Below are 13,009 nucleotides of genomic sequence, written 5' to 3'. Positions count from 1 at the left end.
TAATATTACAAATTTTGTGGTGTTGTTCCATTCGATAATTTCGTTCACAGAATTATACTTCTAATATAAGATAATTTTGTATTATTTAAGAGTTTAAGTTTAAAATAGTTTAAATATTTATTTTATTTTTAAAAAACTTTGAAAATAAAATTATATTACAATATTAGTCTCTTTTCATATCAGGATTGGATTATTAAAATTATGATCTTTAATGAACTTAATTATTATAATTTGTATGGAAAACTAAATTGTCACGAGAACAGCAAATCCAATATGAAAAATGATTTTTTTGACACATTTAAATTTTTTATATTTATTTAATATTATTTTTATTTATTTTTTTCTTTTAATTTACAAAATAAAAAATTTATATTTTTATGACTGTAAAAGTGTCTGACAATATCTTTAACATTTTTCATTTCTGGATTCACGTGATTAATTATAAAAGTATAAAAATGGGGATCAGTGTCAACTTTTTCGGAAAAAATGTAACGTGTCACAATCATCAAAACGACAGTGATCTACATTCAAACTAGCGAATAGAAAGAAGTGTGATTTAAAGTCGATGTGGGATTTTAAATGTGAACGGTCACATGTGTGAATGCAAGACAAACCAGTCGGCTTTCAAACTCAGTAATCAATAGTCTCTGTCACTAATTGTGTTTCACTAATTGTGTTTTGTTTTTTTAGTGACTAAATATAACTATTATTACTCAAATTTCACATCATTTTTGTTTTTATCTCTAAAGTTTATCACTTTTAATTATTTTTTTAATGCTTGTACTTTTTATAATTACGGATCAGATTAAACATTGATATGTACCAAATATATTCATCTCTACACAACTGTCATAGGAACTACCAATCATGTTACATGTTATTTTTTAGTATCTTTGCTCTTTTATCTGTTTACAAAAGTTACCCAACAGTTTAAACTCCTCAACTTCCGTCCTTTATACTTAAAGCGTGTGATTTTAGAGAAATAAAAAAACAACAGTAGAGCTGTAAGTGTGAACATGAAGCAATTGAAGCAGGGAACCTGAATTAGTTTTTTATTATATTTTGTTGTCGTAAATAGAAAAGGTGATTACAATAATTGAAGCATTTGACTCGTGAGTCACAGCATATGATGAACATGTTCAGTGGTTCTATAATTCTAACATATATTATTGTGCGATATATATATTTACTGTAAGTAGCTAAGAATGGTGAGAGACGGAGAGAGTTGATTCCAGATATGCATGGAGACAGTGGCCATATGAACACGCAAATTGATCTCTGATTGAGCGAGAATTCGCAAGCACTGACATCACTCCATATATATGCTATGAATGAACATTATTAGTTAAGTTGTTGGTCACTTGGTCGTGTGTTTTGTAGCGATTAAGGAGAATGGACAAGGAAGTGGAACTTGGTTCCCTTGAAGGGGAGTTGTCTACCCAACACATTTCACAGCCACAGAGGCGCAAGGGTGGTCTTGTGACCATGCCTTTCATCATCGGTGGGTGCAATAAAGTATACTTAGTTGCTCATTTACAATACTTGATTTTGTTTCCTTTCATTCAATGGTTCTTTGGTTGATATGGCAGCAAATGAGGCACTTGCTAGTATGGCAAGTTTGGGCCTTTTGCCCAACATGATACAGTACTTGATGGGAAGTTACAAGCTTCACCTTGCCAAAGCAACTCAGATACTTCTCTTGTCATCTGCTACCAGCAATTTCACCCCTGTGGTGGGTGCTTTCGTTGCTGATTCTTATCTGGGTCGATTCCTCACTGTTGCGTTGGGTTCTGTCATCTGTTTTCTGGTATTGTTTTTCTTCTAATGTTTTTACTTTAATAATTCATTTCTGGAGCTTGCTATTTAATTCTGCAATATGAGAGTACTGAACACGAGTGAGCAGATTCCTGAGAAAAGAATTAGAAAGCTGTTCTACAAAAGGGTTCTAGATCTTAAAAATGACAGTGGAAAGAAATATTCACAAGATATGTTTTTTTGGGCATTTTCTGAAAGAGAAGGCAAAGCTCGTCACTTTTAAGATGGGAATGAAATTAGTTATTACAGAATACTATACGATTCCTTAAGGTCAATTGTTAAACCCTCTGATTCTGTTCGAATCTCTTGGAACATAAACCTTTTCTGCTGTTCAGAATTGGATGATGACAATGATTTATGAGAAAGAGAGAAAAGTCTTAAAACGATTTCTTTCTTTTTCTTTGGCCACAGGGAATGTCGCTGCTGTGGTTAACAGCTATGATCCCACAGGCACGGCCTCCACCTTGCAGCCATGATTCTGAAGGCTGTAAATCGGCAACAGGAGGTCAAATGGCAATGTTAATCTCGGCCCTTGCACTCACGTCGATTGGAAAGGGTGGTCTAGCATGTTCCTTGGCATTCGGTGCAGACCAGGTCAACAGAAAGGATAACCCCAACAACCAGAGGGCTATGGAGACATTCTTCAGCTGGTACTATGCTTTTGCTGCTATTTCTGTCATCATTGGACTCACCGTAATTGTTTACATCCAAGATAGTGTCGGATGGAAAGTGGGTTATGGAGTTCCAGCAGCACTCATGCTTTTATCTACCATCTTCTTCCTCCTTGCCTCTCCACTTTACGTAAAGAACAAAGTAAAATCCAGCTTGTTCACTGGATTTGCGCAAGTGATCACTGTTGCCTACAAGAACAGAAAGCTTTCATTACCACCTACGAACTCCCCTGAACTTTACCACCGTAAGAAGGACTCGGATCTCGTTGTTCCAACTGATAAACTAAGGTAACATCAAATTATCATCTACTTTCGTAATCTTTTGCATATCCTGTGCATCATGAAACACTTAACTTCATCTCATGTTTTACTGTCCAGTTTTCTGAACAAAGCTTGCGTTATAAGAAATCCGGAACTGGATATCGCCTCTGATGGTTCAGCATCAAATCCATGGAGACTCTGCACAGTAGATCAAGTAGAGGAACTAAAAGCCATTATTAGAGTGGTTCCATTGTGGTCTACAGGGATCATGATGTCAGTGAACATTGGAGGCTCATTTGGGTTACTGCAAGCTAAATCCTTGAACAGACATATCACCTCACACTTTCAAGTGCCACCCGGTTCTTTCAGTGTAATCTTGGTGCTTTCAATATTTGTATGGATAGCTCTGTATGACCGAGTCATTCTTCCTGTAGCATCAAAGATAAGAGGGAAACCAGTGAGGATAAATGCAAAGAGAAGAATGGGAGTTGGATTAGTTTTCTCTTTTGTTCATCTGGTAGTTTCAGCAATCGTAGAGACTACAAGGCGAAAAAGAGCAATCGAAGAGGGATATCTTAATAACGGGCATGCGATTCTGCATATGTCTGCAATGTGGATTTTCCCACAACTTATCTTGGGTGGCATTGCGGAAGCATTCAATGCAATAGGCCAAAATGAGTTTTATTACACAGAATTTCCAAAGAGTATGTCGAGCGTTGCTACTTCTCTTTCTGGACTGGGAATGGCTGCAGGAAACTTGGTATCTAGTTTTGTATTCAGCGTGATAGAAAACGTTACTTCAAGCGGGGGAAAACAGGGTTGGATTTCAGACAACATTAACAAGGGTCGTTATGACAAGTATTACTGGGTTATTTCTGGATTGAGTGCTCTTAATATAGTGTATTACCTACTATGCAGTTGGGCTTATGGTCCTACCGTTGATGAACTGCGTAAGGTAGGTGAAGAAAATGGCTCATCGATGGAGGAGGAAGCTTCAACTGAACTTAGAAATGGAGGTCAGTTTCACAAAGACTTCAACAATAGTAAAGAAAATGGCTCAAAGGATTAAGTGTTTATGTATAAATTATACATTTCTGTGTGCAGGTACGATTTTTCTGCATAGTAAAATTGTAATAATACTATAAAAACAACGGTTTTAGTTCTATTCAGAGCGAACAATGATTTTCTAAGTAGCAACTGCTTCTGGTAACTTTACTTAAAAACACTTCAATTATAGAAAAAGATTCAAATAGGAGGTTACATATTTATATGTATTTGACAAATTTATAAAAAAAAATGGTAATAGAAAAATAATTTTTTGTATTTTAAAAAAAAAGTTGTATTTTTAAAAGAAAAAAATAATGTTAAATAAAGATAAAAAATTTATGTGTTTCAAAATATTATTTCTCCCATCAATAATACAATTTATGGGCATTCAAATTTCTCTTTTGAACAATGAGAATTAATATCAATAAATGAATAATTAAGTCAAAGATCCAAGGGCTAAACGAACACTCTTTTTATTTTGTTACTTAGGAGGTAATTAAAAAAAAACTGTAAGGGATAAATGAAAATGTTTAATATAATATTATTTTTATTTTTTATAAAAATATTGCTTAGAAATACAACTTCTTTTTTTTTTTCTGAATTTCAACTTTTTATTAATAGAAAACATTGTCTTACGTTAGAGAAACTTAAATCTAAAGATTATGAGATATTTGGTTTACTTTTTTTTTATATGTGTATTACGAATTTATAAAGTGATTCTTTTATTTTTAATTTTTGATTCCTCGTTTATTAAATATTTTATGCAGTTAAAGTACTATGGATAAAAATTAGGATACAAAATATTGTATACATTCATATATTTTACAAATTATTAGCATTAAGTTAAAATACATTTAACATTTTTCTTTTTTAAATATGCCCTATCAACTAATTATTGCAAACATTAAATCGCATCACAATTTAAAACAATATTATATCATTGAAAAGATGATGAGTATCAGTATTCTTAACCACGAATTCATCCTACAATCCACGTGTCTCACGTGGTTCCTCTAAGAGGTCAAAGTTAGTACAGCATTTCATTTTCCTTTTTTAAAGAAAAATTATAACAAGAATAAGACAATGAACTCAACTTAGATCTAAAATTTTAGAATAATGAATTTACTTATTATAGGACTAACAAATGCTAATATATTTTTTAATACACGATGCTTTTTGGATACCTGCATTCATTTGATGGCTAAAATATAAGATAAATTGATTAAATAAATCAAAATATACAATTTATTAACGTTTCTCATGGAAACACCAAGTATATTAATTGATCAGTTTATTTTCATTTGTCATTGTGAATCTAGTACATAAATTAAGAAATATAATCATGACCTATAATTTCTTCTTTTTCTTAAAATTTCATATTTTATCCTTTATCAACTCGATACACTATATATCAATTTTCTCATTTATTTATCTTATTTATTTTAGCTTTCTTATTTGCTACTTGGGAGTTAGGTGAGCATACATATAAAAATTATAGATAATGCTATCTTTAACTTTTAAAAAGATATATTAGAAATAATTCATTATATAATCAAATAAGAAGATAAAAAAGTGGAAAAGTTTTAAAACAAGAGGTGATTAGAAAACTGTTCGTACAAATTATTATATTTATAATTTTAAACCATTAAAAAATTATATTTAGTTTTCAAATAAGTTCATATCATAAATATTAATTCATATCATAAATATTATGATGATTATCTTTATAATAAGTTACATTCCAAGTGTTGTCACAAGCTTCACCGTATCTCCCATGATAAGCTTCACCATAAGCTCCATAGCATACCACATTTTGTTTTAACAACCACCACCTTTAAATGATTACGTTTCTATTGTATTCTTTCTTCTAAAATAAAATTAACATCCTGTTTTAACCATTTAATTTAATTTGATACATCAATAATTGTACTTTTTTTATTATTACTTTTATTATTTAATAATGGTTATTAGTCTATTATGGTAATAAAAATAATAATTAGATATGATAATCATTGTATACTTTTTTTTTTTCATTTTAATAGCTTGTTTTCTTACAACATTTACTTATACTAATACTTATATTCAACAAAAATGAAAAATATATGTATTTTCCGTAAAATAATAAATAAGAAAATTTAGAACGCCACTAATAGCTAGGAAAATTATGTTGTTTGATTAAAACTATATTATTTGAGACGAGTTTGAGGTTTAAGTTTTATAAGTAAAAGGTACAAATGAGAAATAATATTTTACGTTTCTAACACGCATCATCATACATCAACAAATATATATATATATATATATATATATATATATATATATATATATATATATATATAAATATTGCACAAGAATAGGAAGTAAAATATTAAATAAAATGGCACATGATCCAACGCCTCCCCTGCACGACCTTGGTATCTTTTTTAATCAATAATTAAGAATAAAAAACCTTAATGAATTAGGGTTAATCTATCCAATTATTGGTTCATCATACTTAATCGGCACAGCACTTCCATTTAAACTTTGTAATTCCATGAAGAAAGCACTTCCACTTAATACGTAGTGCTGTCTTTAATATTTTAACTACTGTCCCCTTCTTTAATCATTAATAAAATAATCTTTAAAAAAATGCATGTGTATATTTATTATGATAATACCTATTTACATTCATATCACACATTTTAAAGAATAAAATAACTGTAAATTATTTTAAGAAAATGAAAAATAATATATTTCATACACGTATATCTTTTACATTTATTTAAGGAAGATGATATTTTAACACCAATTTTTGATACTATTTTGATACTGCACACGTATTAAAAATGTAGTTGGATGATTTCAAATAAAAAAGGTTGAGGTAAGGGTATATTCGGAAGAGAAAAGCCAATTTTTTTTTTTTTAATTTGAAATCGTCTAACCACATTTTGACACAAATGCAGTATCAAAATTGTGTAAAAAAATTGGTGTTAAAATACTATCTTTCTTTATTTAATATTACCATTTTTTACTTTTCACTCTCTTTTATTTTAAAAAATACAAAAAATTATTTTTCTATAACGGTTTTACTTTTGTATTATGTTTTAAATAAATGTAAAAATATGTCATTCTCTTATTAATTTAAAAAAAAATAATAAAAAAGTAAAAATGATAGTGTCAAATAAACGTAAAAGTTTTATGTATTATAAGATATCCTTTATCTTTCTTACAACTATAACGAAGAAACAGTGAATCTCTTATATAAATAATAATGAATAGGTGTTTCCGAAGAGTATGGAGATTTAACTTGTAGCTCTTTGTCTGCTATTCCTTCTTATATACTTTTCTCTGTATCAGACATTGAGAAGAAATGGAGGTTGCTACAGAGCAACAGATGAATCCAGAAGTAGAAAGGCGAAAGGGTGGCTTCATTACCATGCCTTTCATTATAGGTAAGAAGAAAAACGTAATATTTGTTTAGTTTAATTTTATCAGAAATGTAACTCAACTTCAAAAAATCAACTTTTCATTCGTTGTATATAAATATATATGAATTAGTTTTACCTTTAGTCGATGTAATTTAGTCGATGAAAATGAGTTATATTGCAGCAAATGAAGGCTTAGCGAAGGTGGCGAGCGTTGGACTTATTCCAAACATGATAGTATATTTGATGGGAGATTACAGAATGGGAGCAGTGAAAGCAACAAAGATTTTGTATTTCTGGTTTGCTGCTACCAATTTTGCTCCTGTTCTTGCTGCATTTCTTGCTGATGCATATTTCGGTCGTTTCCTTTCCATTGCTTTAGGTTCAATTCTCAGTTTCCTGGTTCGTTTCTCTTCTTTTCTATTTTATTTCTAACTTCTCTTAATAATTTCTTTTCTATGCAACTTCTCATCTGTACTAATTAACACATATTATTTGTAAAATTAAAAAATAAACATTCTATGTTTTTTTCTTTGGATAATCGATCAATTAAACTAATAAATGTGTTATAAAAAATCTTAATATTTATACTTTTAACTTATATTTATAATTTATTCATGAATCTAATCTAATCATAATTTAATTCTATTAAACTTAATTACTTAAGATGATTAGTTAGTTTTGATCCTATCGATATCTTCCAACTAAAATGATAGGTTGGAAGAGTTGAATCAATATACGTAAGTTGCTTACATTCAACATAAAACCCTAATATTTGTGAATTTTACTTTATATATCATTTTAATTTTTTAATTTTTATTCCATGTGAAACCTCTAACTCATTTCTTAGATTTCTAACATCTTAAACTAATATTCACATCTTGAATCTACTAATCACGTTAGCCAGTGTCCATCCAAAACAAAAGGAAGCATTGAGGTTGACAACATTATCAATTATTAAATCGTGACTAATATTCGAAATATAAAATTGTACGAAAAGATACTCTTTAATTATATGTTGGGTATAAGTTTATATTTCAATTTTTATGAAAATATAGATGAAATTATCACATTGATTAAAATAAATGATATTCATGCATTTTCTATATATATTAATTATTGTTGCATAGTCAATCTCGTATAAATACTTTTTAAAGATTATATGTATGTAATTATTAAAATATTTTAAATTTATTTGATACTTTATCATACAATTTATGTAATTGTAATCTTTTTATCATTAAATAATTAACATTAGAAAAAAAAATGTATATGATTTTATATTAAAGTTTATGATATTATTTTTTGCTTTATTTTTTATTTTTTATAAATATATTTATTTAATAATTTTTTAGCATATACATATAAAAGATAAATACAAAAATTATAAATCTGAAAACGTATAAATTAAATAATTATTTTATAAATAAATTATTTCTTTAGATAAAATAAGAAAGGTATGTATATATATACAAAATATTAGTGTCCTTTATTAAGAACACCAAAAATGTCTATTTAATAATTAAAGAAGGTTTTAGACTGAAAGAAGACTTCTTTTATACAAATTATATGATAGGATAACTATGACATCATTATATGATATGATATTTGTTTCAAAAATATTATTTAACACACCTAAGTTTTTCTACATTTATTTAATATTATTCTTATTTACTTTTTATTTTTTTAAATATAAAAATTTATATTTTATGACTAATCTATTATAATTTCTTTTAAATATAAAAATTTATTAATTTTAAATGAATGTAAAAATATCTATGTTACTGTTACTGTATTTGATTTGCAGGGAATGACGGTGATGTGGCTAACTGCGATGATCCCAGAGGCAAGGCCATGCAGCTATTCAACTGAGAACTGCAAATCTGCAACAACACTCCAAATGGCTATCTTACTCTCTTGCTTTGCTCTCATATCCATTGGAGGTGGTGGAATCTCATGTTCCTTAGCATTTGGTGCGGATCAGCTTAACCAAAAAACCAAACCCAACAATCAGAGGGTCTTAGAGAGCTTCATAAGTTGGTACATAGCTTCTCAAACCATTGCTGTCGTTCTTGCATTGACGGGAATAGTTTACATCCAAGACCATTTTGGCTGGAAACTGGGCTTTGGGGTCCCAGCAGCACTTATGCTCTTCTCCACTTTCTCCTTCTTCCTCATTTCCCCACGTTATGTCAAGCATAAACCAAACAACAGCTTGATCACTGGCTTTGCCCAAGTGATTTTCGTTGCCTACAAGAACAGAAACCTTTCATTTCCACCTAAGAACTCCACTGCCGATGGCGTCTATCACCATCACAAGGACTCCACCCTTATCGCTCCAACTGATAAACTAAGGTTCAAAGTAAAATCATGCATTTCCCAAATGATCTTGAGTTCGATGAACTGATAAAGTTATTGACTTTAGGTGATGCTTACTATTGTAGGTTTCTAAACAAAGCTTGCATCATCAGAGACAGAGAACGGGATATAGCCTCTGATGGGTCGGCTTCAAAAAAATGGAGTCTTTGCACAGTAGAGCAAGTGGAAGAACTGAAGGCAATCATTAAGGTTATTCCCATTTGGTCGACCGGTATCATGGTGGCAGTTAGCACAAGCCAGACATCACTTTGGTTGCTCCAAGCTAAAACCATGAACAGACATGTCACTTCAAACTTCCAAATTCCAGCAGGCTCTTTCGGTGTGTTCATGATGGTTGCAGTGTGCATAACTGCGGGTGTCTATGATCGTGTCATCCTTCCTCTAGCTTCAAAAGTTAGAGGAAAACCAGTAACCATCAGTGCCAAAAAAAGAATAGGAATTGGACTGTTTTTCTCCTTTTTGGACTTTGTGACTTCGGCAATTGTTGAGAGTATAAGGAGGAGGAAAGCAATACGAGAGGGGTTTGCTGATAATCCTGAGGCGGTGTTGGAGATGTCTGCAATGTGGCTTATCCCACATAATATTCTGTGTGGTATAGCAGAAGCCTTTAATGCAATAGGGCAATCAGAGTTCTATTACTCAGAGTTTCCAAGTAGCATGTCAAGCATTGCTGCATCTCTGTTCAGCCTAGGATCTGCTGTGGGAAACTTGGTGGCTTCTCTTATACTCAGCACTGTGGATAACATTACTTCCAAAGGTGGAAAACAGGGTTGGGTTTCAGATAACATTAACAAGGGTCATTATGACAAGTATTATTGGCTTCTTTCCATACTGAGTGCTGTTAATATTCTCTACTATTTGGTTTGCAGTTGGGCTTATGGCCCTAGTGCTGAAGCAGTCTCAAAGAAGGAAGAAAGAGGGAACAGAGTTCGTGATCAACAACAAGAAGCAATGGAATGAAACCCAATAATTGTTCACTTAAATGTTTTTACTACCAAAATGAGAGACATATACATAATTTGGATATTCTAACCTTGTTTTTAATCATCAGCTTCTGTGTGCTGTAGTACTATATAGAAAAAACCATGTTTTGTACAAGTTGTATTCATGAATAAGGAGGTATTTGGCAGTTGCGTCTTGAATATTAGTAAAAGGTACAAATCTTATATTACTTTATATTCTTCCAAAGCTTTTATACAGTAAGACTCTCCATGTAAGAATGGATGCAACAATTTATACAGTCATATACTTATCATACCAAACTTGCCACCTTTCGGCTTTATTTTCTTTCTTATAATTCAGACACAAGCATCAGAATATGAAAAAGTAAACAAGCACAGAACGAATCAAAAGAAATACAACTCAGTTTAATTTTAACAGCTCCACCGTGAATGTGTTCACTTGGACATGAATTGGTTTGAAGGAGGATTGTTCAGTGTTTGATCGCTTTGCTGTTTTGCATGCTTTTGTGCAAGAATTCCATTCCATCCTGCATGAAAATTGCAATAAGTTATGTCAGATGATAATTAAGAACGTAAAATTGAATAAGGATGAACAGAAGGAAGGAGCTGAGATACCAAGAGCAGGGTCAAGTCCTCTGATTTTTAGCTCTCTGAACTCTTGACAAAGGGAACAGCATGGACAAAAGATGTGAGAGACTATGTCCGTGTATGGTGCTTCCACCAAATTATACCTCTTTCTCAACTTTGTTCTGTACTTTGAACCCATTATCCATTGAGAGCACAAAGCAGGCATCATTAATAGGTAAATGAAGCTCCCTAGATGACAACCTGAAATCATTTGAACGTGTCAATTGTTGAACAATCTTTACCAGTGGATCCGAGTCAAAGCATGAGAAAACATTATATTATCTTTAACTTGAAATTAAACATGATGTTTGTGAGAATTCTTTACTGTCTATTTCTGAGTAATAGAGTACTACAAGTCACTTTTGAATTTCAATATCATCGGTTCAGACATAATTTATATCAAAAAGTTGAAAAAATTATGAGAAACTAATGCATGGTGAGCTAAGTGTAAGGGTCCTTACTAAGTTCTCCACCATCTAATATTTCTGCTATCTGCCCAAATGTTACACACGGGAAAAATGATGTCATAACAGCTGCAACCAAAATGAAAGTATACATAATTAGATCAACCACACTGCATTTTTCATGAAGCAAATAATGATAAATGAAAAGGATAGCTAATTGTTTCTAATTTTCTTGGTAAGGACAAATAAAAGGATAATTAGCTTATTCATATTTCCTAGGTTTCCCTTGTGTCCTTGCACAAACTCATAGCATAAAATGCAACATTTGCTGAATTATGCATCAACTTAGCTGTTTTTGAACAGAAATTGCTTATGGAAAAGTAACCAAAGTAATTCTACCATCTAGGCCTAGCCACTGAAAATTAGCTCATACATTGAAGTCATCAAGCAACATTATATGTAGGTACAATTGTAAGCCTTCATTGAGGCTATTTTCTAGCTTTGGAATGAAGAGCAACCTCCCCACCTGAATTTTTCTTACCAAAAAAATACTAATATCACATGGTAATGGAAAGTGCTACTAAGTTCATTAAGGTTATCTTTCTAGAACAAGTTTAAACGTGTAATCTAGTAAAAAAATTAGTTGAAGAAATTAAACTAAAGTAGATATTATTACCATTTGTCTGATTCTCATGACAGTCAAATAGTCCAGTGCTCCATGGACTCCCTATCGGCTGAAAAGTATCAGCTTCATACCTTGGAGCAAATGAACCAACGGCTTCATTCTGTTGAATCTTCTGATCCTCACTGGCCTACATCTCACCTTTTTCTTTCTTGAAAAGTTCTTTCAAAAACCACCAATGAAGGAATCCTAGAATTAAACCGAACGCAGAATCAGCTTGCTCTTGCAAATGCTGCTGGACTTACAAATAAATAAATGAATGAAACTACAGCCTTTAAAAGAGCATTGGAGTATGAAAGTGCAGAGGGTATTACAGAAAATTCGTGTATCTCATTTGATTGACGAAAATATATTAAGAACTTTAGAAAGAAGTTTCATGCTCGGACGTGGACAACTGGATGGAAGAGTAGACTTTGAAAGTCGTAGATAATGGAATGAAAACAAAACCAGATTTTGGAGCTAATAGCCGAAATGCTTGACACCAAAGTAAGTACATGCACTGATATCTTAATGTACGCAAAAGTCAAGTCAAATAAACAACTCAAAACACCACTGTACTCTACTCTCTTAAGAAAATACTCTGTTAAAGTAAAAGGTAGAATCAAGTTGTGTATCAATGGTTTTGTTCAAGTTGACTAACTTTATTCAATGAAATCACGCAATGCATTGCAAGTATGGGATTATTCTCCTTTTGGGTCAAAGGATCACCTCTTGACAAGGTTCAACTTCAAAGCCATGATGTAAATGTGTAACTTCA

At 31.2% G+C, this 13,009-nt stretch overlaps 3 protein-coding genes across 3 annotated transcripts; 2 read left to right on the top strand and 1 right to left on the bottom strand.

Annotated features, from left to right (window-relative positions):
* The first annotated feature begins 1,154 nt into the window (after positions 1-1,154).
* Positions 1,155-3,940, top strand: LOC106762628 (protein NRT1/ PTR FAMILY 1.2). Its single transcript, XM_014646631.2, has 4 exons — positions 1,155-1,501; positions 1,590-1,807; positions 2,227-2,774; positions 2,865-3,940. The coding sequence occupies exons 1-4, from the start codon at positions 1,393-1,395 to the stop codon at positions 3,814-3,816; spliced, it is 1,827 nt and encodes a 608-aa protein (XP_014502117.1). The 5' UTR covers positions 1,155-1,392; the 3' UTR covers positions 3,817-3,940.
* A 3,203-nt stretch (positions 3,941-7,143) lies between these two features.
* LOC106761655 (protein NRT1/ PTR FAMILY 1.2-like) lies at positions 7,144-10,613 on the top strand. The gene is made up of 4 exons (XM_014645222.2): positions 7,144-7,225; positions 7,383-7,600; positions 9,006-9,553; positions 9,643-10,613. Exons 1-4 carry the CDS (start codon positions 7,144-7,146, stop codon positions 10,535-10,537), a joined length of 1,743 nt encoding a protein of 580 aa, XP_014500708.1. The 3' UTR covers positions 10,538-10,613.
* Positions 10,614-10,721: 108 nt separating this feature from the next.
* On the bottom strand, positions 10,722-12,388 carry LOC106761654 (protein PLANT CADMIUM RESISTANCE 8). Its single transcript, XM_014645221.2, is given in 4 exon segments — positions 10,722-11,066; positions 11,155-11,367; positions 11,628-11,699; positions 12,247-12,388. Coding segments are annotated over 4 exon segments (519 nt in total). The 3' UTR covers positions 10,722-10,974.
* Positions 12,389-13,009: the final 621 nt, after the last annotated feature.

The sequence above is a fragment of the Vigna radiata genome, chromosome 5, assembly GCF_000741045.1.
Source record: "Vigna radiata var. radiata cultivar VC1973A chromosome 5, Vradiata_ver6, whole genome shotgun sequence".
Taxonomy (NCBI): Eukaryota; Viridiplantae; Streptophyta; class Magnoliopsida; order Fabales; family Fabaceae; genus Vigna; species Vigna radiata.
This window is presented reverse-complemented; position numbering and strand designations above follow the sequence as displayed.

Excerpts from the sequence above, each read along its gene's own strand:
- LOC106762628 (XM_014646631.2), top strand. The coding sequence starts at position 1,393 with ATGGACAAGGAAGTGGAACTTGGTTCCCTTGAAGGGGAGTTGTCTACC. Across the intron at positions 1,502-1,589 it reads GACCATGCCTTTCATCATCG|CAAATGAGGCACTTGCTAGT; the intron begins GTGGGTGCAATA and ends TTGATATGGCAG. Across the intron at positions 2,775-2,864 it reads GTTCCAACTGATAAACTAAG|TTTTCTGAACAAAGCTTGCG; the intron begins GTAACATCAAAT and ends TTTACTGTCCAG.
- LOC106761655 (XM_014645222.2), top strand. The coding sequence starts at position 7,144 with ATGGAGGTTGCTACAGAGCAACAGATGAATCCAGAAGTAGAAAGGCGA. Across the intron at positions 7,601-9,005 it reads GTTCAATTCTCAGTTTCCTG|GGAATGACGGTGATGTGGCT; the intron begins GTTCGTTTCTCT and ends TTTGATTTGCAG. Across the intron at positions 9,554-9,642 it reads GCTCCAACTGATAAACTAAG|GTTTCTAAACAAAGCTTGCA; the intron begins GTTCAAAGTAAA and ends TTACTATTGTAG.